At 50.4% G+C, this 26,504-nt stretch overlaps 6 protein-coding genes across 6 annotated transcripts; 3 read left to right on the top strand and 3 right to left on the bottom strand.

The window, feature by feature from the left end:
- Positions 1–1,039: 1,039 nt before the first annotated feature.
- On the top strand, positions 1,040–1,567 carry PtA15_5A932 (uncharacterized protein; the record flags this gene model as incomplete). The annotated part of the gene is made up of 1 exon (XM_053169746.1): positions 1,040–1,567. One exon carries the CDS (start codon positions 1,040–1,042, stop codon positions 1,565–1,567), a length of 528 nt encoding a protein of 175 aa, XP_053020912.1.
- Positions 1,568–7,251: 5,684 nt separating this feature from the next.
- Positions 7,252–8,322, bottom strand: PtA15_5A931 (uncharacterized protein; the record flags this gene model as incomplete). The annotated part of the gene is made up of 6 exons (XM_053169745.1): positions 7,252–7,391; positions 7,501–7,576; positions 7,670–7,908; positions 7,986–8,022; positions 8,192–8,210; positions 8,282–8,322. 6 exons carry the CDS (start codon positions 8,320–8,322, stop codon positions 7,252–7,254), a joined length of 552 nt encoding a protein of 183 aa, XP_053020911.1.
- Positions 8,323–8,553: 231 nt separating this feature from the next.
- Positions 8,554–8,971, top strand: PtA15_5A930 (uncharacterized protein; the record flags this gene model as incomplete). Its single annotated transcript, XM_053169744.1, has 2 exons — positions 8,554–8,652; positions 8,756–8,971. The coding sequence occupies 2 exons, from the start codon at positions 8,554–8,556 to the stop codon at positions 8,969–8,971; spliced, it is 315 nt and encodes a 104-aa protein (XP_053020910.1).
- A 1,667-nt stretch (positions 8,972–10,638) lies between these two features.
- PtA15_5A929 (uncharacterized protein) lies at positions 10,639–15,527 on the bottom strand (the record flags this gene model as incomplete). The annotated part of the gene is made up of 13 exons (XM_053169742.1): positions 10,639–10,660; positions 10,744–10,842; positions 10,922–11,010; positions 11,091–11,366; positions 11,453–11,625; positions 11,693–11,920; positions 11,992–13,272; positions 13,346–13,576; positions 13,653–13,841; positions 13,910–14,240; positions 14,322–14,420; positions 14,478–15,048; positions 15,217–15,527. 13 exons carry the CDS (start codon positions 15,525–15,527, stop codon positions 10,639–10,641), a joined length of 3,900 nt encoding a protein of 1,299 aa, XP_053020909.1.
- Positions 15,528–17,908: 2,381 nt separating this feature from the next.
- PtA15_5A928 (uncharacterized protein) lies at positions 17,909–18,278 on the top strand (the record flags this gene model as incomplete). Its single annotated transcript, XM_053169741.1, has 3 exons — positions 17,909–17,985; positions 18,068–18,096; positions 18,184–18,278. 3 exons carry the CDS (start codon positions 17,909–17,911, stop codon positions 18,276–18,278), a joined length of 201 nt encoding a protein of 66 aa, XP_053020908.1.
- A 2,469-nt stretch (positions 18,279–20,747) lies between these two features.
- Positions 20,748–23,766, bottom strand: PtA15_5A927 (uncharacterized protein; the record flags this gene model as incomplete). Its single annotated transcript, XM_053169740.1, has 17 exons — positions 20,748–20,802; positions 20,868–20,933; positions 21,025–21,121; positions 21,198–21,339; positions 21,413–21,444; positions 21,539–21,547; positions 21,619–21,725; positions 21,802–21,820; positions 21,904–22,007; positions 22,079–22,210; positions 22,290–22,549; positions 22,621–22,698; positions 22,806–22,935; positions 23,029–23,090; positions 23,163–23,191; positions 23,355–23,654; positions 23,733–23,766. 17 exons carry the CDS (start codon positions 23,764–23,766, stop codon positions 20,748–20,750), a joined length of 1,656 nt encoding a protein of 551 aa, XP_053020907.1.
- Between the last annotated feature and the right edge of the window lie 2,738 nt (positions 23,767–26,504).

The raw sequence follows: 26,504 nt of genomic DNA, 5'->3' as shown, positions 1-26,504 counted from the left end.
TAAACATCACATATCAATCTGTCCTATCCAATTTGGTCTTTTTTGTGCTGTTATCCTCCCACTGTGGCCACCTCAATAATTTGCTATCCCAGTAATATTAACACCTTATGTATCACAATTCACCTTGCATATCCTTCCCAGTTTTATCATCCTCCACTCAGCCATTGGGGCCCATATTCAGACTTGCTGCATAACTGAATCATGCATTCTTTTTGGTTCATGCTTGATCTGTAATCCAAGCCAAACTTGTTTTTACGTTCATCATGGAGTTAGCACATCCAGTCCATCTTGATACCATCAACATCATTGGTTGGTGCATTGGGGTCTTAAAATCTGTAAACTACCACACAATGAATTGTGTAGTTTTGAGCATGACTTTGGTCTGATTTCATGTTATTTTAGTATTTTTGCCTCCCTGGGGCTGTTGCTGCAAAGGTCCAGCCTTTACTGGCTTTTTCTTCAACTGGTGGGATAGCTTTCAGTTGTTGGTTTTCATGTATAAGCACACCTGAGCCAATCAACACCATTACTTGTTGAGTTGCACTGAAAAAACCATCAAGGTTTTACATTGCCAGGACTTCTGGTGGCCTCGTTGTTTCATGTGCCAACTGGCGAGCAAAAAAAGGACTAAGATATGAAGTCCTCTTCACCTTCCTAACCTTGAGAAATGCATATCAGAAACTCTTCATCTCTAGTACTGCTAGGGTTCAATTACTGAACAAAGTAGGATAGCGCACCAATCCATGCACCCAACCCCTCAATTTTTTCTTAGGTATATACTTTGATATAGGTGATGAAGGAGGCAAATAACCATAGTTGCGGAACCCAGCAAGTCTGCGCAGCACTTTTCGTGCATTGAGCTACACACCGATGTCACATCTCAATTTTCCACTGGTTTCAGCACTTTCGAAAGGGTTTCAGCACCCCTTTCACAGACTTTTCACCATTCCCGCCAAGGCAAAAAAATTGTGTATACATTTTCCCTGCTGGATCCGAAAACATCGCAAATCAAGTTATAGAAGAAAAAACAAAACCCCCGATGATCACCTATCAACCTCTATTTTACCCATTCAATGAGACTTCGGCAGTCGACCAGAGTGGCTCGGTAGGATGGATGGCAGGATACCGGAGCCTGCGAACACGAAGTCGGCCACCACTGAAAGAAGTCAAGCAGCATTGCGATCGATGGATGGCGGAGTGGGAAGCAGGTCGGACGCCGAAGCTCCCACAGGACGAGCGCGAGGAAGCCGAGGAGCCTTCGAAGGGAACAGCACAGGACGGGGAGGAAGACGGAGGAGGCTGGACGGTCGTCTCTCGTGGTGGACAACACGGCCGCTCGGCCACTGCTACCACCACCATCTCCACTCAGCCTCAAAGCAAACCTCGAGGGGCTGATCCGTACGCTCAATCCTCAATGGCCGATAGGGATGCTTCTGCCGCCGTCAAAGTCATGAAACGTAACTTCGCCAAAACTCTCTCTGAGCCCGAACTCGCCGACGAGGAATCTTCTTCTAAGAAGAAGCGAAGAGGCGGACAACTGAACATCGGCTTCTATCGCGGTCTGTGACACGTGCAACGTCAACGAGACGGTGGAACGTTTTATGATTTATTGTCGATCTTCCGCCCGGCAACGACAGCAATTACGTAAAACACTGAAAGCCCTCAAGCTGCGATCAGTTTCTTTAACATCAAGATACCTACTAAATGTCCCGAAAGCCACACTCGCGGTGGCCCTCTTTCTCCGCGATTCTGGCCGGTTTTTGGACACCCGAAGCTGCATCTTTCCTTCGACGGACTTGTCAATGCTCACATCGCTGGGCGAATCGCCCCACTCCTGATTCACCCCTTCCGCTCTCCCAGTTTGCATTTCTTCATCTTTCCAATTGTCTCCGTTTTCTTTCCTTTCTCTATTCTATGCTGCTTTTCTTCTTTGGATCTTGTGTCGGAAAATTTGTAGCCCGTTGTGGCATCTCATTGTGTTGGCGGTAGACGCGCCCGTTATGCTGGTACTTTATAGTGCGCAATGTCAAATCAAACTGGCCTCAAAAATAAAATTACAAGTTTGCGCAGAACTTGGAATCCTGGAGGCCTGTCACATACATGTCATCATCTCCCTACACACACACGTGAAAGAGACAGAGAAAGGAAGGAAACCAAAAAGAACACCAAACCAGAACAAGAGAAGAAAAGAAAAGAATAAACCAAGCCCAAAAATGAAACCCTACAAGAAAAAGTGAAGAAACAAAACAGCATAATAAAACCACATAGTACATGTGTTAGGACCAAGAAATTGAAGAGCCAAAACCACAAAGACAACACCAAAAACAAAGGAGACAAAGAAACAGAAGAAAGGGGACTGGGGAGGGACAGGAAAACATGATCTTGAGTATTGAGGTCTTGCTGAGAAGGAAAGAGGAAGGGGGGGTCTTGAGTTCTTGATAGTCTGAGAGGAAGGATCTTGAGAATCTTGATAAGGCCGGCACTGAATCTTGAAAGCTGGTTTTCCTGAGCATGACTACTGAGCTGAACATCACCACGGACTTCAGGTCTCCCTTTAAAAAACTGACTGGGCCTGTTGAGACCCAAGTAGATAACTGGGTTGGGTTTGGGAAGGGTTTTGTCCATTCAGGTCAGCCCATGAATACAGATAATTCCCTCCTTGGGGGAGAAAAGCAACCTCCAAAGGAGGGACTTAGGTGATATTTCAACACCACAGCAGTAGAGAATTAGCCCTTTTGGTGGGGACTTTTTTAAAACCAATTTCCCATAAAACCAATTTCCCACATGAGTTTCTGAACCTGTTTTGCTCTAATTTAAATTTCTGGGATGACTTAAGCTGTCCCCATCTTTCTGCTATTTTTTCTAATCCTCAACTCCTCTGGTTGAGCTGCAATCAGAGTTGTAACATTATCAATTTCAGATTCTGTACAGTGCAAAATGTGGAATACACAATGAAGTGGACACTTGTAGTTGTAAGTCAGGGTGTAAATGGGTTGGGCCAACCCAAAACCAACCTGAGAACTGTTGGGTTTGGGCACATTCTTAAAGAAAATGGCATGACCCAAACCCAACTTGTAAAATTGTCAGGTTTGGTTTGGGCAGCCTATTTCCTCAACTATGGCGCCTCCAACAGTCAAGTTGGGGGTTTTTGGCGCCTATTAGGTTGGTTCAACCCAACCCAAAAAAGCATGACATCAGGTTGGGTTTGGGCAGCATATTTTAAAATCTGCCCTGACCCAACCCCACCCATGCTAAACGTCAGGTTGGGTTTGGGCGCTGTTTTTTGACCCAAACCCAGCCCTTTTACATCCTGACTTGTAAGTCACAAGAAAAGACTTCATGGGGAACCAAAGGCCCCAAAAAATTTGTAAAATATGTATAAAAGAACTCTGTGATGTTGTGCACATTTATCTCCCCCAAACCTTATTACCTGGTGACAAATGGTACATCTAGATTCTAGAAAGGATTAAAAAACATCATGTTTCTAATTCTCTTTTGCCATGGGGTTGACATAGTGCATAAATCTGTCCTTTGTAGGGTTCCTGCGGGATAGTGTCCCCCCTCCAATAAAGGGACTCAGTTAATTTAGACAATGAAGACCCGTGGGGAATCTGGCACTATTAATAGTGCCAGCGTAAATTGCAAATTTTGCCACAGTGGGGACACTTTTCTGCAGCAAGCAAGAGCCTTACACATGGACTGTGCTTGGGGAAGCCCTGGGGGCCCGCAGGCATGCAGCCTGCCGCAAATCCACGCTGACCACCTCAGACCTGCCACCACCACCACCACCACAAGGGTGCCAACCAAACTTAACACAAGTCCCTCCTGTGCTTGCGTGGCGCAAGCACCCCCCACCAGGGTGGGACTTGCACGCAATGTCAAGGTTCTTGCGTGAGCAGTACCAACCAAATGGCTGTAAAGAACATAAACCCCCCCCAGATGACCCCCAACCCCTCTTAAATTTGAGAAGCCATGGGCACCATTGCAATCCTCAGGACTTCCTATGTACATGTTCTGAACTGTTGAAATCTTAAAAAACAAGCTGCCATTGTGTATGGAACCATTTGTAAAGCTGGCCAGCAGCCAATCATCTGTCACAGGAATGACAGATTGGTCGCCGGGGCAAAGCGCTATCATACCCCTTTCACACCCCTCAGAGCCCTTAAAATGGCTTTCCTGAAACACATGTAGAAATCTCAATAATGTCACTTTTGACATAGTTTATTTTTAGAAATCATAGGCAAGAAGGTAGGCTCCACTTCCCTTATTTTGATTCTTTGTTGAGATGCTCAGTTGTAGGTGCTACAGGATCTTGAAATCAAAATACAACAAAATTACTCAACAAACCTGTTCTTCTCAGGCCACGACTCCGACTTTATTCGCGTCTCCGAAGGAGAGGCTTAGTTAAGCTCGATGCCAACAGGTGAATCAGAGCAAATCTGCCGCTGTTTCACCATGTTCTTATAAGACTGAAAGTATTTGATGATCGTGTGAGTCATTAGACACAAGCTTCACACGGCGGTTATAACAAGAGCACATCAAAAAACTTTGATGATGGTGCCAGTTGTTAGACACAAGCTTCAGGAAGTGGTGATAGAAGCAATACAATTTGAGTTTGAACGAAGAACATCGAGAAGAGAGATGGTACTCCTTCATGTGCGCAGAAGACAACGGAACTCTGGGAGACAAAGAGAACAGGAGAGAGAAAAGGTGAAGGCACCGGGAGAGATGAGCTTTTGGGGTGGGTGGAATAGTATAAATAGAGCTCGTCGGAGAGAAGAGGGGGTTCAATCATTACGGTATCCTTGAGTGGGGAAAATGCTGCATTTGTTTTTTTCAAGAAGTGTGAAATCTGTGTAGGAGATGATAGCAATCGATGGAGCCGGGAATCGTCGGCCGCTAGGTTGACGCAGGCTCGAAATTTATTCAGAAAGTCGCCTCGAATCGATCAAGTCCTCTCTCCTATTTCGATAGGACACAGTCAGACTCTCGTCTTGGTGGAACAAGGCATATGAAAAGTTCGAAGTAGAATCTTACCGCTTCAATGCGATCTACAGGGCGAATTACAAATACCTGCAGAGCTATACATTCCTTGGGTGGTTGCAGCTACCGGTTTCGTTGGAGCAGAATTGATGGAAGCTGCGAGAAGACTAAGCAGTAGAAAGCTTTCCCACTTCAAGCCGGCGGAGGTGATGGTAAAACGCATGGTGAAATCGGAGACTAGATATCTTTCGAGTTGCGAAGCCGAAAAAGAAGTGCAGAAAAGAGTCAATGGCTTGACGCTACAAACGGTCCCGGTTGAAGGAAAGAAGTGTCCAAAATAGGACCAACATTCAACTCGACTATCACACTAATTCAATGCGGCTGACTTGCTTCTTCGCCTGGTCTGCCGTGCTTATGGATGAGTTCAAGTTCCTCAAAGTCACACAAGGTTATACGAGATGATATCGGGAGGTCTTAGCAGACTAAAATTCGGCGGGGCGAGGGGGATCTGGAGTGGGCAAACGGCGATGAGCGCTCGAGCTGTTGGTTAAATATTATCGACTTCCGTCGGTCGGGCCAGTTGTTTCGCAGCTTGCTTTGTCCGTACATATCACTATCAGTATTCTCAAACAGTCAGGCTCTTTGGTTGCGGCCATTCAAAACCTGAATGGCAAACTTGCACCGTCTGTTGATCGAAAGACTGGAGGCTTCTAAAAGCATTTAAAAGTTGGATGTATCTTTTGAATCAATCTTGCAAGCCCGCGAGAATGTGGGACCCAGAATTCCAGTGGCTGCGGTTGATGAAAACCAATCAATTCACTTCCGTCTTCCAAGCTTGTGCTCAAGCTACACAGCGGGGCAGATCGGGAAAAGCCGATGCGCCCAGAAGGCATTCCAGTAGTACAGGTGCCACGGTGGCGTGACAGGGACCCAAGTTCCGCATGCTCCAGAAGTGTGCAACTCGTCGAAATGCTGGCAAAGGGTGCTTGGAGGCACGCGGGTCTCGGGAGGTCTCGGGTATCCTTCACATGTACAAGGTTTGTGCCGACTGAGCAGGTGACTCATTCAACTTAAAGTGTGTAATTGTATGTATAGCGTACCGCACAGCCCGCAAACGGGTGCGTCACCTGCACAGATGGCAGGTGCAAGTGCACCTCTGGATGGCCGTTACTAACCGGCCACACAGAGCAAGCTATGTATACCCGCCCGATATCGAGAGGACATGCACACACTCTCGATGGCTGGTGCCGGGCAAAGCATCAATGACTGGTACTGACCGGCCATTGAGAGGACAACTCTCGAACCGGTCGTCAAGAGCAAAGCAGCACGCTCGATGAGCGGTACGGACCGGTCATCGATAGCAAAGCCTTGATGACCGGTACTGACAGGTCATCGAGAGCAAAGTGCTACACTCTCGATGGCTGGTACCGGCCATTGAGAGCAAAGCAGCCCTCCAGATCACTAGTACCCGGTCAGTACTGGTCATTGAGAGGGCTGCTTTGCTCCCATCAAGAGTGATCTATGTATATATGTATGTCCTCTTGATGCCCGGTCAGTACCGGACGCCGAGAGGGCTGCTTTGCTCTTGATGACCGGCACCAGCCGTCGAAAGTGTGTGCATGTCCTCTCGATGGCCGGTCAGTTCCGGTCATCGGAGGGTACATCCTTGCTCTGTGTGGCCGGTTAGCAACGGCCATCCAGAGGTGCACTTGCATAGGGGTTCAGGCATAAACCCTGGACCCCCTAAAGACAGGGTGGGCGGGAGGCGTCCAAAAATGTGAGAGACAACCCTGAAGTGGGCAGGAGGGCTCGGAGGGAGGAAGTTCGGAGCGATGGGCTTGGCAACTTCCATCGCTGGGGGATTCATATATGGATCTTCCGGGCCTGTCTGCGCTCGTCTCTCGCATGATCCATCGCGCTGCCTAACCCAAACCCGGCCTCAGCCCCAATCCTTCAGGGACCTCCCACTTGGCCGCCGCCATGGACAGAGGGGAACTTGCCGGTGCCCTGTTCGCTCCCCCGCAAAAAAAAGCTAAGCTACAGCTTATTTTTTAGCGCCGTAAAATCCCGCTAACGCTGCGGATTACTGGCCGAAAATAATTGCCCCTACGCTAACGCGTACCCCGCAAATAGCGTAGTGGCTCATCGTTGGTGCCAGGGGGGAATTCGTACTTTCTCAATCAAGAAAAAGAGGGAATACACTATCATCGTGGGATTTCCCGGGCAGGCGACAACGGCAGAGATCTATAAAGTTCCGAGGCCGATTCCTCAATGGTGGATGACCGAATAAGTGGGGGCATTGAGAGTCTTTCGGCCCTCCAGAAAGTCGATTTCGATGACAAACAGATACTCCAAGACGTTTGCGTTTAGATTCTTGACCAAGTCGCCTGCAGCTTTGGCAGTGCCACCTGAAGAGCAGCAAAAAGCACCCAAGTCAGGATTCGCCTTCATGCAAACATCACGGGAACGATGCGCGATGGGGAGAATAGGGTCGATCGCTTTTGCTTGGTTGCTTACCGGTGGCAATCAAGTCGTCAACCACGATGACGTTTTGGTTTGGCTTGATAGCATCGGCCTGAATTTCAGCAGTATCCTAGAATGAATAACCCCTCAAAAGTTAACCATTCCGGCCCAAGACATACACCGATTTTTAAGAAAGAAAGGAGAGGGGTAAACATTGACGCACTGTGCCATATTCCTTGCTATATTCGACTTTTTCAACCGCTCCAGGGAGTTTCCCAGCTTTTCGCACAGGAACGAACGCACATCCCAATCTCAGAGCGATGATCGGTCCCAAGAGGAACCCACGGGCATCCAATCCGACGATCGCGTCCAGCGTTTTCCCTTCTTCTTTCAACTTGGGCAAGACGCTTGCGGCGATGTGATGAACAAAATGAGCTATTAAAATCTCAAAAGCCTGCGGGTCTTCGGGTTTAAAGTCATTCCATACTGGTCAGCCATCATCATCATCAAGAAACTTGGGTATTGTCAATACGGCTTACCTCGTAAAATTGGCAAGAAATCTAGAAAGTTTATTCCCTGACAAAAGAAACCGAAATGAGACCGAGATCAACCAGAAGAAGTGCAGCGAACAAAGTTATTTTCGGATCAGTTTCTGGTGCAACTCGGGGGGGTATGTGTTTGTCTTCGTTCGGCGTGTGTTGGACTAAAGAAATCACACAGGGATCTGCTGGAGAAACGAACCCACTTTTTTAGGAAAGTCCGGGCTTCATAACAACCCGCAGGGGTCAGCCAAGCCATCAAGTCATAACAAGAGAGCGTAGGGGATCATACTGACTGGACCGTCAACTTGCTCTTTAACAATTCCACGTCTGCCATGTCTCAAGCTCAGCGATGGTGCAGCACTCGCGCGGGGCATTCCGCCATCCACGGCTGCCCGCAAAAGTTGGCTTGAAGATGCGAAACAAAACGCTACCCCCCGATTCATATAAGCCCCTTGAACGGGGGCTCCGGAGCCCCCCCCCTGCAGGTGGCTGGGACAATATTGACTTCGAATTCAAAACAGAACGGGATCCATTCCCATTCCATTATATAACGACTGTATGTACCATGGAATCACTGCTATCGCCACCCCTGAATATCCAATTGGTCGCCACGTCCCCAGCCAAGTCCTACGAAGTGGTCCAGAAGGCCCTTTCTGCTCCCCTGGTGAGTGCTCTCATCAGGATCACGACTGCATACATACATCAGGAGTTGCCGAACTTTTTTTTCTTTTTTTCTTTTTGAATACATTTGCACCTAACCTGTTCAGGACGATCCCGACTTGTTGCCGTACGTGATTGGCGGGAACACCCACCAAACCAAGAACCGCCTGTACCAAATTAGGGACGAGGTTTGCTTGCTCCGCCGGAATAGTGCAAGACGTGGGCCGAGCCGAGACCAGCACACCTCCAAAAAGCGGAAGCACGACGACCCTAGCAAACGCCGCCGTAAATCCAAGTCCTCAGCCCAAGCCGCTGTCCCCTGAAATCTACTTACTTCTCTGACGCTCCTGCAGCAAGAATTTTGCTCAACTGAAGAAAACTTCTCTAATCACAATCAATCTTCCGTCCAAGTCGTCTACACTTCTGCACACGGTTCTAACCTCGCGGTCGATCTTCGCGCACCCGGCAGCTTTGTATTGGCAAACACGATGATTGCACCTCCAGGACAACCGTATGGGGAAAGATTGTGAAAATATTTTGATATTGCCAGCCGGCAAGGATATGCTATTCTGGAAGGACTGATTGACAATACATGCTTTCAAAAGTGACCATACTCGAGGACTTCCTGTTGCTCAAACAACACTATCCACAGGCAACCCAACAAATTAGATGGCCTTTAACTTTATGACAAATCAGATCAACACCAAGTCGAAAAAATCATGTAAGAAGTATCAGGAAATTAGTCTTAAATTAGCACCCTGGAAACCCCCTGTAGAGGTGGGTAACCAAAAATTCAAGATTTCAGCAAACTTGGTGAATAGCTTTTTTTGGCTGATTTCAATATTTTTGTGTGTATGTTTTTGAGGCAAAATTCCCCTGGGCAACCCAAAACACCCAACCAAAAGCGGGGTCCTATGAGTTATCCACATTAGGATTTAAATGAATTCCAGCAGAAATTCATACATTTGTGCCACGATTGGTGTGTACCCTTTCTGGGTTTTAGAGCCAATTCATACCGATCTTGTGCGTAGCATTACACAACATTTAGGTTACCCCCCTATATCAGCAGGAATCAAAATCTGCAGGTGCAGCAGATGTGACGGGAAGTCCTCGAGAGTCCGTTCCGGATTGCGAACAGGACCGGCGGCTTGAGACAGAGGCCGTCCTAGAACTCATGCAGCTTGTTGGTAAAAACACGTGCTCGAGATGGACCGAGGTTCCCCAATTGGTTATGGCCGGGCAGACCTGTCAAACAGCCATAAACATCTGGTACTACACACCCACCAACATGTCCATCATCTTTGTTGGCCAGCCGTGAATGGCGGCTGACTCTGAGCGTCGAGCAGTCTGGGCGCCATGGATCCATCGTCCTACATACGCCTGTAGCTCTTCGAGAGCTCGTCTACTTTGAGTGCAACGCGTCACGCATGGGACGTGCCCCCCACAACATCCGAGACTTCTGTATGTAACATAAGCGGCCGACAACCGCCGTCAAGGCCCGGAAACCAACAACATATATGCCATGCAAACACATACAGAAAAAAAAACAAAAAAGGGGGAAGAGCGCGTATGTTTTCCGGGGAGGCTGAACACGGGCCTGGAGGAAGGAGGGAGAGAGGGAGAGAGGGAGGAGCAACGAGGCGCGCCTTCGTGATACATACACACACACGTTTCGACTTATATATCTATGTACACCGAGATCTATGACTCTAAGACCAAGAAACACACTGGGAGGGGGGAGGGATGGGTGTCTACACAAGGTCGAAGTACATGCGTCGACATGTGCGGCGGGATGGCAAGGAACATAGGCAGAGGAGGAGGGAAGTAAGAGTACAGCAGATGCGCGGGGGACGGGGCGTGGGGAGGCGCGTTTTTGAAGAAGAAGAGATGGGGGGTCGAGGGAGGCGAGAGGAGAGGGCTGCGGTGGTGGGCGACGGGCGGAGGAGGAGGGCGTGGAGGTATGCGAGCCGGCTCGGAGACGGTGGGGGCTTCAATGGGGCATCCGAATCGAGCTAAACATGGCTGCGGATCAGCAGCCGAGCGGGCGGGCGGGGGGTGAGGAGAAGGACAGAGAGGGAGGGGGGTTAGGACGGACCGGTAGAGCTCCGAGTCCTCGAACCGCCACGGCCGGTTGTCGATCTCGAGGAAGCGATGGTCCGTGAGTCTGTCGGCGGTCGGCCGGGCCTCCGGGTCCCTAACCATCCTCACCCGCTCTCAGCATCGAGTCACACACACACACACACGATCCGAGAAGAGAGGAAGGAGAGACGTACACGATGAAGCATTGGGCAAGGAAGTGGTCCGACATCCGGCCCAGCTTGACGTCCGGGGGGACCGGCGGCCGGAGTCGCTCGGCGCCCAACTGTACATCCCGCGCAAAAAGAAACGCCCAATCAAGACCCCGACATCGCTGAAGATCAAGAGGGAAGGGGGAGGATGTACCTTGAACATAGCCTGGATCGCCTCCTCGTCCGACCACGGTCGTCTGCCCGCAAACATCTCAAGCACGACGCAGCCGAGACTCCAGATATCGACTTTAGCGGAATAGCCTTTCTTGGCAGGGTTGTGGACGACCTCGGGGGCCATCCAAAAGATGGAGCCCTGCAGGGACATCTGCGTGTTGTCCTCGTACACGTGTTCGGACTTCTTCGAGATGCCGAAGTCGGAGATCTTGCAGTTGCCGCTGAAGTCTACCAGCAGATTATCCGCTTTCAAGTCCTTTTTTGTTTGTTTTTTAACCACCCTTTTCGAGAGTGTCAGCTTTTTTTTTAGGAAAGGGAGGGTAGGGGAGGAGGAAGACTGACGCGGTGCAGGATGTGCAGCCCGTGCAGGTACTTCAATCCGTCCAAGATCTGGGCCGTGAAGTACTTGATGACGTTCAGCTCGAAGGCGCCGTGTCTTCTGAGACACCTCCCGATCGATCCGCCGGGGACGTACTCGAGGAAGATGCTCAAATACTCCGTGGTCTCCTCGAACCCTGCGTCGTCACCCTCCAGGTCAACAGAGGGCAGATCAGAGAATGAAGAGAGAGACAGGAGACGGACCGAGGTATTGGACAATGTTCGGATGCTCCAAGTCCCGCATCAAATGGATCTCAGATTTCAGCGCATTGACGACGCTCTTCTGGCGCTCGCATTCGCGGTCACTGCGAGTTTTGGGTAATTCGACCTGCTTGACTGCCAGCATCTCGCCGTTCGTCGCATTCAGCGCCAGATACACTTGCCCGAAACTCCCTTTCCCGATCAGTTCTCCCTTCACCCACTTAAATGAAACTGAACCAAAACGGAAAACACGTTAATGGGAGGAGAGATAGAGGAGGGGGGAGGGGGGAGAAGGGACGGACAGTTGTTGACGTCGTCGCCCGTAGTCGCCTCATTAATAGCCGGAACAGAGATCATGTTCCCGGGGACGACTTCCTCGATCTTGGCGCCCCACAGCTTGGTCGACTTGCGGCGGAGGAGGGCGGCGCCTTTAGCGTCGTGGTCTACGGCGAGTCCGGAGGGGTGGCGGGGGGCGTGGGAGGAGGGGTCAGTGGATGGGAGCTTGAGGGAGGCTGCGCGGGCCTTGTCCTCGGACCTGCGGAGCAGCCTTTTCTTCTCCTGGGCGACGACGCGGATCGACCGTGTCCGTCCTTTAAGTCTCGCGATGGAAGATGCGCTCTGCGTGGCGGACGAGGAGACGGGCGTGGTGGGCACGATGGGCGTCGTTGTCGTCGTCGTCGTCGTCGTGGCGGCAGGACTGGAGGGCGAGTGCAGCTCGGGCAGATCGAGCCCGATGTCGATCGGCTTGTCCAGGTCGTGGTGCGGGAAGAAGTCTTCCAGGTTCTCGTACACCGCGTCGATCGGGGGCCGGATGGCCCAGTCGTCGCCCGTGAACGACACCCGTCGGCTGTCCCTGTTGTCCCCCGTGACGTGCAGAGTCGCCCCGTTGTTGTTGGAGGGGCCGCCTTTGAGGGTCGAGCTGGAGGAGCCGACCGAGGTCTGTGGGCCCATCTCGCTTGCCGATTCGTTGACTATCAGGGGCAGCTTGAAGTCCGCCTTGGCGGCCGCATGCGTGGGGTCGAAAGTGTCGGTCTGCAGACTGAGCTTCGGCTTCGAGCCGACGGAAGAAGCCTTTGCTTCATCAGTTTGGGAGTAGGGTTGCATGGGGGTGACGAATGTGCCAACGACATCGTCGTCGTCGTCCTCGAAGTCCTGGAACATCTTGGACGGGGTGGTGGTAGCCGAGGAGGGGTTGGTGAAAGACGAGCTTGCAAAGCTGGTGAACGTGCCGGTGGAGGTGGAGGCGGTGGTAGCGGAGCGCCCTCTGGAGGGCTTCTTGCGCGGCTCGGCCCGGAGGGCTTCCTCGGAGGCCGTGGAGGACGGGATGGGGATGCTGTCGAGTGTGAGCTGATGGAGCGGGACGGAGAGGTCTTCCGGGCTGAGTTCGCGGGTGTCCCCCCGCGAGGCTTTGGTCTCGTCGGAGTGGCGCGGCGAGCCGTTGGCCAGCCGGCGCTCCGACCGGCCCATCGCGCTCAGCCGGGCACTGGCTTGCGGTATCGTCAGCGACAGGGGGTTCCTCGAGGGCCGCGCACGCTCCAGCTGCTGTTGTTCGGACGAGCGTTCTGCGTCGCCATCCACGGTGACTGAATAAGCAGAAAGAAAATAGTAACCGACTTGAGTATTTTATCCGAGCATTGTAAACGGGGGAGAGTCTACTTCGCTGTCTGAGCGGCTCTGAGTCGAGTCCTCCATATGCATCCTGCATGGGGTGGCCGAGCGCGGGCGATGTGGATGACGAGGGGTCGGAAGGGCGCGCTCGGCCGGTTTCGGTGGCGGGCCGGCGACTGGACCGCTCGAGCGGACCGGTGAGCGGCGACCGGAGGAGTCCTTCGGGCTGGTCTTCGATCCGGACGAAGCGCGACGATGACGGGGGCGGGCCGATCGTAGCTGGGTGAATCAGACAAGACACGAAGAAGAGGCTGAGTGCTCAGCTCGACTAACGCAAGGGACAAGGGCTTCGTACGGGATGCCAGATTGGGTCTCCGCTTCGCAGGTTCCCGCTCGAGTTCGCTGCGGTATTCACGCGACTGGTCCCGGTCCCGCCGCCGGAGGGCGACTGCGGGGTCGTGCAGGGTCTCGCCGGGCCTGGCCGAGTAGCTGGCGCCTGGCTGGAAGTAGGACTGGGGCACGAGTGCGGGCTGCAGCTGGCGGTCTGTGTCAGGAGAAGCATCAGTGATGGCTCGGGCACATCCCAGAGGGGATCGATGGATGGGCACCGACCTGGGAACTGGGCCGGCCGCATGGGGGACGCGCCGTCGCCGGTGCGCGGCCTCGGAGGGGGCCTGGCCTGATCGAGATACCTGCTTTCGTAGATCTGCAGCGACACCCGGGGGTTCCGGGCAGACAGGCTCGTGCTCGTCGTCGGGGGCGGCCTTCCGGGGGCGGGGAGCACGTTGCGGGAGGAGGAGGGGGCGCCGGGGGCGGGTGCGTATCCGGGGGGCCCCGCGAGGCGTGCGGGGCGCATGTGCGCGGTGATCGTCGGCTGGGGGAAGGGGAAGCTGGGGGAGGTCTGGGGCGGGTAGCTGGGCCGGCCGGGGGGCTGGGTGGGCCGCTGGAGCGCGGGATCGGTGCGCGGGATCCGGAGCGGCGGGGGGGCGCGTGCCGAGGCGGGGGAGGCGGCGATCTTGATGGCCGAGTCCGGCGGCAGAGGAGGGTGGCTGAGCCCAGGGATGGCCCGCTTGCGCGGGTCGGCGGCGTGGTGGCCATGCAGCTCCTCCATGCTCTTGGCCGTCTGCAGATCGCCCCGGCGGCTGCTGCCGGACGGCTGCTGCTGCTGCTGGGCAGAGGCAGGGAATCTTCGGGTGGTCGGGGTGGTGTTCTTGGGGATGGTGGATGAGCTGGCTGCGCGGAGCTGCTGCTGCTGCTGGCGCTGGTAGTCGGCCAGCCGGGGGTCTGCGTGGCTGGGGAGCGGGGGCTGGGAGGAGGAGAGGGGGGGCCCGGTTTTCGGAGGGGGGTCCGAGGGCCGGCGCGGGGGGCGGGGCTTGGTGGGCGAGGTGGCTTCGGGCGAGAGCCGGGGCGGGTGGTGGATGCGCACCCAGTCGTCCGGGGTGTCGATCTGGGGGCGGGGGGCGTGGCGGTGGGTGGCCGGGTAGAGGGGCAGCTCGAAGGGCGTGTTGGCGGCGTGGGGGGAGGGGCGGCGGTCGTCGGGGAAGGGGCTGGTGGCCGGGGAGGGGTTGCGGAGGTCGGCGGAGGGTGCGGGGTGGGGGGGCGGGTGGGAGGCAGAGGAGGCGGAGCCGTCGCGGGCGTGGTGGAGCTGTTCGCGGCTGATGCGCTGCCAGCGGGAGCGTGGGAGATGGTGGTGCTGTGGATCGGGCGAGTCGCGGCTGCCGGCGGAGGAGGAGCGGTAGTCGTGCGGGTGGCTGGGATGGTCGGGTGAGTTTGGGGAGTGGTTGGAGTGGCTGCTGCTGTGGTGGCGGTGGTAGGCCGGCTGGTGCGGGTGCGGGTGCGGGTGCTGGGGGTGGTGCTGGGGGTGGGCCGGCTCGCTCTGGGCAGGGCTGGAGCGGACGACGAGCATGGGCGGGTCGGACTCCCGGGCGGCACGCATGCTCATGTCCCAGAGCTGCCAGTCGTCGAGCGGCTGGCCGAGCGGCTGGCCGGCCCGGCAGCGGGAGATCCGGAAGCTGGCGTGGTCGTCGTCGTAGATCCCGAGCTTGGCGTAGATGCGCTCCTTGATGGCGGCAGGCGAGGTGGAGCCGGAGAGGTCGACGAAGTAGGCGGCATCGATGTCGAGGGTGACGAGCACCTGCGCGCCGGCCGGGATCATCGGCGGGCGGTGCTCGAGCTCGGCGGTGCGCAGGTCGGGCGAGGTGCGGGCATTCCGGAGGGTCGGGCTGGCCATGGGGAGTCGGTTGGCTGAGTAAGGTGAGTGCGTGCAGTGACTGGCTGACTTGGCTGAGTGAGCCAGCCACCAGCCATCGCGAGTATCACACCAACTGTCACAGCAGCACTCCACCACCAACACCGGTTCATAAACACCGAAGACACCCCCCATCGAGACGAGCACTTCAAGTGTGCCCGTTAAATGAAATAGCAACAGTTAGACGGAGCAGACGCAGAGCATGGCTCCATTCATCGTTGGGTTTGCACTACTACTTCCTCCCTCCATGTTGCTTGGTTCACTCTCTCACATCAAAGATCCATGTTGTCTTGATTGCGTTCTGTCCCACAACTCAGCCCCCGATAGCATTGGAAGACTTCCTGTCAATCTGGGAACTCGGCAGATTTTGCAGCCAAATCTGGGCTTGATTGTCTAGATCTGCCTAGATTTCCCTGTGGAATCTGAGAAAATCTGGCTTTCCAGATTGGCAGCAAGTCCTCCATTTACATCAGCTAGAGAGAAATCTGGAAATCCAGCAGTCCTTTTGCACCCTGTGCTCTAGGATCTCTATATCAGTACACAGCCCCTTGTAGCCCTCTCCACCATCCAAGCTAGCAGCAGCCTAGCCCTCTTAGAGTGTCTGCTTAGTGTTGTTTTCAGCCCCACTAGAGTTTCAGACCAGAGGCTTTGCTTTCATCTCAAGTCTCCCCATTTGTGGCCTCAAACTCTGCATTCATGGAGTGGAACATATATGCATGCACTCCAACAGATTTAGAGTACCAGTTCATGCACTCCATTCTTGGGGTGGAAATATAGCTATTAGTGTGCACTCCAGAAATATTCAAGTACAAAGCTTGATGCACACCATTTCAGAGCTGGAGGACTTCCCTTGGGTTTAGAAGAGCAGATGAATGCTATTTTGAGACGCATACCTACATGTCCAATTTTTGTTTTTAGCTCTTTGTATAGATAATGGCTCAAAACAAAAAATTGGACATGTAGGTATGTATCTTCAATGAAAAATGTTTATCCAATATGCTCAATGTATTGTAATGGTTGCACCATTGCTGGAGGTGCTGACATTTGCCTCTCAAAACTACTGGTTGACAAAAAGTATGGCAATGATAAGTGTCTACTCAATTGTATGGCACATCATTTTCCACTCAAAAAAGCATTATACTACCTCAGCTAATTAATCAAAGAGATGGTGAAGTCATGAGCAGGGAGGGCAAATGGAAGCTCCAACAGTATTTCAAAAGATTGTTCTATTTATTTATGGATAGCTTGGCTTCAAGTTTATAAGGCCCCTGTGGTTCCATGAATATGTACACTGGGCTTCCCTATTCAATTATCACCAGGGGGGAATCTGTGGCACTCTCTACAGAGTTCCAGACCATAATTTTGTCATTCTTCTTGAATCTTGTCTGACATTGAAGTCAGTTCAACGTCAACTTGCAAGTAAGCAGCAATCTGTTCTGAACTCATTGCTAACTTTATTCACACTTATGATGGATTGATCTGTAAGTTATTATGATTCAGGTGGGCTTGAGCCTTGGGAAGGTCAATTGGATGGGCTTGGGAGGTTGCTTGATGGGCCTGTGGCAACGGTGGGCCAATACACTAACATTATTTGTTAGTGCAGCGTAGTCTAGCTTAAACCAGCTAGCAATAACAATTTTTTCTGTTATATCCCTTTTTTTGTGTTGCTAACAAAGGAACTACTGTTATTTTATCCTGTTAGTAGCAATAAAAGGCCTGTTATTTGCTGTTATTGTTAGTGTGGATACTTGTATCTGAGATAACAAATAACATGAATTTGAGAGTCAACAAAATGGCTACACTAACAGTTATTGTCCAATAACATTAGTGTAGTGTAGTGGCCCATTGCTGCCTGTGGTAATGATTGGATTGGCCTAGGATGTTTATTCAGTTTTCTTGGGGCTCAGTGCTCTGATTGGGCAAGCAAAGTATTCCTATGAGTCACCTGGATGGCAAAAAGGACAGATCAACTGATGAAATTGTAGGTTTCAGTCCACAAGTTGTGGACTGAAACCTACAATGTTGTTGTGGACCACAACAACAGCATAAAAAAAACTGTGATCATCCCGGTGGTTTCGGGTGTGGGGTTTGGGACCAGGCTCTTACCCCCCGCCCAAGCCCTCAGGTACAGGCCTTAGCTGCACTCAAAAGCTCCAAATGCCACCAAAATGCCTATGACTTGATCTGGTATCCCGAGGCCCCGGGGGAGGCGGGGTCCTCTGAGGACCCCCTCCCCCTTTGCATCTGCATCCCGACACCCGCAGACGGGCGGTTTTATCCGCAGTGAGTGCAGGCCGCCGGCTGCGGCAAGAACCAACCCATTATTGTGTATATCTCGCGGGCGGCTTGAGCGGGCCCATAAAATGCCTTCCACTCATCAAAGCACAAGCACCCTCAAGCTGGGGGCACTTGCCACTTGGAAGAATGATGTGGCCGACGCGTTGGCAAACCCAACTCTTTGCCGTTTGCCGTAGCCGCCTGAACGTGGCTCACTATGTTATCATGGTGCTGTTGGTGTACAGGATACCTGCAGCCAGTATTTTTGCATACCGTAAGTAGGTCCCGTCTTCTCTCTTCCGACCGCAGAAGTGGAAGACTCAAATAGACTGACGCGATATCATTTATCCCATTCTTCCAGCGATAGAGCCGCTGTCTTATGTTCCCGCTTCTAGTTTACTCGACGTGGGTCACATAGATTTCGGTAAATCCGCGCCTTACTTCCAATCACGTTAAAAGCTACAGGGATACTAATCTTTCGCAACTCCCACGGAGTCTGGTAGCCTGCCAGACGATTGGTAAAGCTAGCCAGGAAGCCACAAGACAGACTGATCAGCTGCCTGAAAAATGTCAGCCTCCCATAACATTTGGGTGCATATTCACGGCGTGGAAGCTTGAAATAGATTTACTGATAAGAAAACTGAAACTACGGTTATTTCCTCAAATGTTACTACTGACTCGCAGTACACTTCTCAGGCCCACCATCAATGGCTGAGGAATACATATCATTACGTGAACAGCTCACGGCGGTTCAGGAGATGATGACTCCGCTGAATAACGAACTGTTGGAACTTATTAGAAGACTGCAAATTATTCACGCACTTATACCGGAATCTAAACAAGACAACTTGTTTAAGCTGATGAACAAGCGCGTAACACTCAAGCCGCTTCAACTGCCTGAACCGCCAGGGCAATTTACTTTTGTTGAAGCAGTGATGCGAGTCGGCAAAATAGTTAACAGGAAACTGAAGTACGCCCTTTTCCCCATATTTCCAGTAACTTTACAATGCGAGTTTGGATATAAAATCAAGCTTTAAAAATTTGACACGGCCCAACCGATTGCAAACTGTTACTCGTAGAGACATGTCTTGTAAGTTCAAACGAAAGAGTCGCCGGATGCCAACTGCAGAACCAGGAAGTTCACGAAAACCGTTTGAGGTGCGCAATACGAATTCAGAAATACGTTTCGCAAGAAAACTCTCAAGTTCATCTATTCTCGAGCCGGGGACATTGAGTGGGGATGTTCTTGATGTAGTAATTGATAAAGTGACTTGGGAATGGATCGAAAGGTTGAATGCTCTGCTACATGAAATCATGCCAGTTGAAACGGCGCTCAAGATGCTCAAGGACGACGAGGGCTACTGGGAAGCCTTGGTCCTCCAAAAATTTGTGTTGAGAACAGTTGACTTTCTCTACAAGCATGGTGTTATACCTGTAGGACATCTTCAAAGTTTTTTCGGAATGAAGGACACGATGCGATTTGCTTCAATAATCGTGCATGACAATTGGAAGATACTATCTTGTGTATCAAACCGATACTGGAGATATTTCACTGGCCCCCGCTTTTCCAGAACGTTTGTTAAGTTAGTTGACAAAAAAGGTGAGGCATCAAAAGGTCTTCGCTAATAATCCACTCAACGTCTGTCTGCAGTGCAACTGACAATCTTTGCTAAAATCCGGAATGCTGTTTAGATGATGGACCTTAATTTATCATCAAAACTTGAAACAAATCCCAACTACATGATTGAAGATACCATAGTCATGCGCAAAGGTAAAAGTTCCTGGATGAAAACGAAGATTAGACTGGGTTGTACCAAACGCGGGTGCATCTCCGTACCAACAGTAGCCCTGGGTGACTGTTGATTTCACGTTGATCATACTACTATCAAAGTCAAGTGTATGGGATTCGGCTGATTAAAGCGCAATGAAGCTTGGCTCGTTTTCATCCAAGAAAGCACAACTAGACTCTGAGGATACCGACGATGCGGAAGACTGCTTAAACTGAGACTAACTTAACAAGTCCCTCTCTTTGTGGAGGGGATGTCATTTGGCAGGGACTTCGTTCGCAGGCTTGAGCGGGTCTGGGCGGTAGCGCCCAGTCTCACCAGAAAGGAAGTGGTGCACGGCCCGCAGGAGGCGACCTTGTGTTAAGTTCGGCTCACTTCGCAGGCTCACTTTGCAGGCTCGCTTCGCAGGTTCATTTCGCAGGCTTACTTCGCGCCAGCACGCACCAGGGTGTACCAGACATAGGGACTGGTGCTAAGTTGGAAACTGTGACCACCGGCAGAAGTCTGGGTGGGTCACTGGGGGCATGCCGGCCCAAACATAAAAATACCATATAATGTTTGACTATTTATGTACAGAGCCTTAAATTATAGTGCACAGAAGATAAAAAGAAACAACAAATTTGCACTCGGGAACGATGGAGAGTTTATTGATAGACAACTTGAGTTCGATGAAAGGAACAAAACGAGACTTGCAAATGTATATAAACATGTTATCGGGTCAATTTTGAAAAGAAATAAAAAAACTGAAGCCAAACATAACCCCCCTCCCACAAAAAACCCGCGGTTTGTTTCTTGGGATGAAAGAGAGCGAGCAACTTTCGAACGTGAAAGTAGCCAGAAGGATGAAAAGAATTTACAATACTCACGCTCCGGTTTATCTACAGTAATGATGGTAACAATAACAATCTATCCTAGTACTTTGCCACGGCAGTGAGACCAAAGGTTAGGAAATGACCTGGGCAGAGAGTGTCTCGGAAAAAGGAAGAAACCGAAGCCGAAAAAAATGGCAACTTGGTGAAGGGCGAGTGTCCGTGGGGAAATCGGCACTGAGAAGTTTTGAAAACGTAGAGGGTAATCGGAATAGGTTGTGTGATGATTCCTTCGGGTGAAAAAGGTAGTTTGTTTGTCGCTGCGGTTATCAATCTCGGACACTTTCGCTCATGTATTCACCAGCCGGGTTGAAAGTGAAGCCCCTATCAATAAAAAGAAATGAGTTGAGCCGTAGGATCCCAGAAGAGTTGAAAATTCTTGGACATACTCAAACTGTTGTTGTACGGTTTCACTCAGATGCGAATCCTCCACCACAGAATCCATAGGCATTTCACTACGATGTAAAAACCAATCTATTTTTCAACCACCGACAACAAAGTAACCATACTCCATTGAAATAAAAGTCTGAAAGGAGAGACATTAACCTTGTGAACTCGCTATCAAAATTGCTGGCATCGGCCGCACTTTCGACACTGGGTTTGAACGGTGGACGATATCCTTTCGAGTTTAATCTATCCCAATCTGCACAAGCCCTGATTTCAGCGTTTGATGCTCTGGACATCGGATCAGGAGGTTTGGAAAACAGAATGCCTCGAACCTATGGATTTGGCAAAAAAGGAGTGTCGCTTGATATCCTCTGCACCTCTCGCTCCCAGACGAACATTGGGGTCACGGTCAAGTAGCCCAGTCAATAGGGCACGCGCATCAGGCTTGATTTCGGCTGGAAAGGTTAATGGGTCCTACATAGTTTAATTGCCAATACTACTTGTCAATTTCTCCGATCATCTGAAGTTTAGAACACAAGTGACGCACCTTGAGAATCTTGCGATACATCGTATGATGGTCTAAATTGAACATTATCAAGACGGATGGAAACCGCGATTGAGCGGAGAATCAGCACCTCTGGGAGCACCACCCAAGGTCGTGATGAGCACTCACCTTCGTCATCTGTTTGGAGATGACATGAACATCATCAGTGACATACTCAAATAAATCAACACTCAGACGCCCAAACTCACAATACGGGGGGAGACCGGACAACATCTCATACAACAAGATTCCCAGCGTCCACCAATCAATAGTTTTACCGTAACCTTCCCCTTTAATGACTTCTGGGGCAAGGTATCTACGGATAGGAACCACATGCAAACTTTCAGGATGAACAATCCAGTTCTTCGGGAGATGGACTATAGACAACTTACTCTGGAGTTCCACAGAACGCTGGAAAATGTGTATTGAAAACAAATTAGAAGTCAGTGGGGAACCAAACCAAGCGTTGAGTAGGTATGGATAGGTAAACTGACTATTTGTTCGTTCGGCTTCACCCATATTGAGCTTACAAAGCCCAAAATCACACAAGGCGATGTGGCCAGTATAATCCAAAAGAATGTTTTCCGGCTTCAAATCACTAGAAAGGGAGAATACATTCAGCAAAGCGTCGTTCAAAGCCCTTACCTACAGCAACAGGAGTTTACAAACCGGTAAATGACATCCATCGAATGCAGACATTCAAGTGCCGAGAGAAGCTCAGCGGTATAAAGTCTTGATCGTTCCTCGCTAAATCGGCCTTCGCGCTGCAGATGATGAAACAATTCACCACCGTTGATGAAGCTAGAAACAGCGTAATCTTAGCATAGGTGCAGCTTTTGTGTGGAAGCAATCACAGATTGAAGACGTAATATGTACGCACGACAAGACCAGATAAAGCTTGTCGGGGTTTTGGAAGCAAAACTTGAGAGGAACTATGAATGGGTTGGTGATCTGGGCCAAGACGGTTCGTTCGGCGAGGGTGTGAGTGACCTCTGAGCGAGAAACGATGTGGGCCTTTCGAATGGTTTTGAGCGCATAGATTCGACCGGTGTCTTTCTTGCGAACTTGCATGACTTTCCCAAATGATCCTTTCCCAATGACTTTTAATAACTCGAATGAGTCGATGGTCAAGGGATCATTCTAAAAGAAGCCACCAAATTGGTAAGCAGTGTAATCCAGTTAATCATGAGGATGTGATCCGTAAGACCCACGGCAGAAGCTTTATACATCACTTGGACATGGAACCTTCCTTCGCCACTGCTAGCGGGATACCATGCATCGGTCACACCCTGATTGACGAAAATGAAATTCAATCCGTTAAAGTCCGAAAGGTCAATTGTCTACCAAACCTCCTCATAACGCGGACTGTATGCAATTTTTGAAATGAAGTATTAACCTTAGCTTGAATATTGGGAGAGAATGTGACACTACTGATGAGCAAATCATTGCCCATGTCTTGACGATCATGACCCGGAGCGGTCCTTAGGTAAGCAGAAACAGTAACGTCGGATGCACGCGATACATCACTGTAGTGTGTCGTCACGAAACAGATTATTCAAAGGGGCAGAAGATTAGCATGCATGTGATCGAGAAATCAAGGTTAGGAAACGGAAGCCGACAAGTCTGCGCGATACATCCAGCCCGGATTTTCTAATGCTCCGCCGACGGCATCGACCAATATCTATCAAAACCACAAGTGTCAATCACTCACGATCAAGGTCAAACTGGATACTGGAATTCCAGATGTGCTTACTTCGTTTTTATCATAAGTTAAGATACAATCTGTGTGGTGAAGGCGTGTTGAGCAAAGCGAGGTGGGATTCATAAAGCATTGCATGAGTGGGTGAGAAGACCAAAAGCATTGAAAGAAGAAGGTCCAAAGGACTGCGATGGTGAAGGCAGCTCGAGGAAGAAAGATGAAAGCCAAAGCAAGAGGAGAACTTACAGGGTAGCCACCATTTTTGTTTTCGATGGACACTGACTCGATGGCTCGCTTTATTGTTCAAGCCTGGCCCGGCACTTCCGCTGACCGAGCTAGAGTTTGCAGCATCACTGTCGAGGGCGCGTTGGATACGCTCGGGAAGTTCGGTGCCCTCGGGAAGCTTCAATCCGGTGGCCTCGACGATCCGGATGACTAAAGTGCCGGGAGAGGAGACCTTGAGTGAGCGAGCTTGGCCAGGCTTGTTATCGGCAGACTCATCAGCCTTGGCCTCCGAGCCATTCGAAGGAACAGAATCTTTGGACTCTATTTGATGAGAAGTAATGGCGGGTGAGTCAGTGCTCGAACAGATGGCCAATACGAACTGAGGTAGGTGATACTCACTCTTTCCGAAGGTTCTTGCAGCGGCTGCTTTCATCTTGATAGGCTGTATGTGCTTCCGATGTGAGCTGTTGATGATATGACGAAGTGGGGGATGATAGCAGGCAGTGGGAGTGGTGCGATGGAGCTTTCATACAGCGATGATGCACTGAAGGTTCGCTGGCTTCAAACTCCGACTCTCACTCCACTGTCACCCATCTCCCCTGTCACAGAACCCAGCTCGTGAGCGCACTACATACATACTTATTTCTTATCCGCCTATGTGACATTGACCACTTTGGAGTCACTCTACTAATCCCTACAAATGAGAGGATTCTCAAAAATCAGATTTAGAGTGGCATACACCTGATCAATCTGTGATCAAAAGTGATATAAAGCCAATTAAGGTATTCAAAGTTGAAATTATAAAATTTTCAATACCTCAAATCATTATAAGATAATAAAACTTTTCAAGTGATGATTTTTGATGTACCATTTTGGAATTATTGCTCTGTTTTGAGTGTCTGGGCGGTACACCTTTTTTTAGATTGGAAGTTTATGATTTTATGTGTTACTAGAGTCCAGGGCGGCTTTGCCAATGCACTCTCACGGTCCACACCCACCACTTCCCCCTCAAAACACAAAATTAGTCAAATTTAACACCACCACTCAAACTGCAGAGGTGAATTGATGAGAGTTTACGGTTGAAAAAAGTCAAGCATTTCCAATTGTTCTTTGTTTTTCAATGGCATGAGCAAATTTCTAGCCCCCTTTTCCACCTGGCAGCAAACTTTCAAGATTTACTGAATCACAGAGACATTATTGACCAGGTTCATTCTTTTTGCCCCCCAAGTTTTTACTAAATGGACACCAGAAAGGGGTACGGCTGATATGGACCCCAAACCACTTGTGGTGTACTATATTACGCACCTCGGTGAAGATGGGGTACAGAATCTCATACAGTCTCATACTAAAGATGGCATCAAGTACCTCTTTACGGGTAACTGGTGTCTATCAGGAGGTACCTGCTAGACTTCAACAGCTACCTGCCTATGGATACGCATGCAGGTGCGGGTGTCCACCCTTTGGTCACGTGCGACAGGTACCTGTCATCTAGGGAATCTTGCTTTCTCACACAGCCAGTCAATCTCATTTGCAGCACTGCAGTTGTATGTGATCTGATGGTAAAGTTGTGGCGCGCTCACTTGTGCTTGACTCTTGGCCCCAGAGATTGAAATCCATCACTCAACAACTACCCACCCCCTTTGCAATGGCAAAAGGAACAAAGCATCAAAAAGCAACTGTATCACCAACATGCTTGGTGACCAGTTCCCCTGCCACATCCAAACAACCTCCTCAAAATAAAACCACATCAAGTAGTCAATGTGGAAACTGATTTGGAAGGCAAAAAACATGTTGACAGCACAACTCCTGGAAGCACTCAAAATTAAAAGGTTTTCAAGCTTTCAGACAAAGAAGAGCTAAGTAGGTCCCCTCAATTACACTTCATTCATGAGGACCTTGGATTACTTAAATAGAAGATTGACTTTGAAATTGGAATTCATTTTTCAGAAAAGGTGCAGAGAGTACATAAAAGTCACATTCTGATGCTTGGACTCCCACATCATCTGTCTAGCCCCAAAAAGTCATTCTCTCACTGGCACCTTGGCCCCTGCTCCACCGGCTGGTGTAGCCTGCTTCAGCTTCCCTGGTGTGAGAATCAAGGTTGGTAAGTGAGTAGAAATGACCAATTCCGCTGTTGAAATAAAAGCATGACACCTGATAAGAAGTGGAGCTCCACCTTCTTTCTAGATAGCTCCAGGTTTGTATGGTTACTGGCACTGGGTTCCTGCAACATATGTATATGAGCCTGATATGATCCGTCTAGTATATGTAAGATTCAGCCGCTCTGCTCACACACAGAAAAACTCTGCAAGTAAGTAAGAATTTGGGTGGTAAAAACTCTCTGTAGTGTAATAATACACAAAATTCAAGTAAGTATAGCAGTAACTACAGTAATACCATAAAATTGGGTAGTATGTGGGATGATAGAATCAAAGAATTTAAGTGAGAGAAAAGCCGCCCCAAAATTCCCTATTCCTTCACTCCCTCCACCTGCATAACTCCGCTCCCAGCCGGCATTGCCTGCATCCTTGCTTTCCCGCAATTGCCAAAACTCTGCATGCATTGCTTCCCAGACCAGTACCTCTCCAACACCTGTTATCCCACACCCTCTGACTAGCCTCCAACCCCAGTCTCTACCTGGCCTGTCTGCCCCAACATAATCCGTTTTGATGTTGTCCGCTTCCGCTGTCCTAGTTCTCCTGGTGCCGGTTTGCACTATTCAGTACGTCCAAAAGTCCCACCAAAGTTCCAACCCTTCTGCTGAGTCCGCGCGTCCAAAGCATGGCTTGAACCCCGGCTCCCTTGCTCCCGGTCCCACAGCTTGCCCCATTTGCCGAATTTCTACGTGCTTTTTTAAGCAGTAAATTCAAGGTTTCCCTCAGCCTACATATGAGATGCATAAGCACGCCTGCTTATTGTCTTGTTTGGATATGTAGACTGAGCATTTTCTCAGCCGCCCCACTGCATATCTGCTTATGCTGCAGCGAGTGGACATTCTACACCGCTCGCATATATAAATCCCCACACCGCCTTCTTCAAGAATATGTATTTCCGGGCTGAGTGATTATTGATGTCTCAGCCCCGCACTGCTACTTTCTGCTAGCCTTCAGCGCTCCACAATGAGCCTGATCTATAACATACTAATCCACAAATGAAGAAGCTCTGCACTCT

The sequence above is a fragment of the Puccinia triticina genome, chromosome 5A, assembly GCF_026914185.1.
Source record: "Puccinia triticina chromosome 5A, complete sequence".
In the NCBI taxonomy this organism is placed as follows: domain Eukaryota; kingdom Fungi; phylum Basidiomycota; class Pucciniomycetes; order Pucciniales; family Pucciniaceae; genus Puccinia; species Puccinia triticina.
This window is presented reverse-complemented; position numbering and strand designations above follow the sequence as displayed.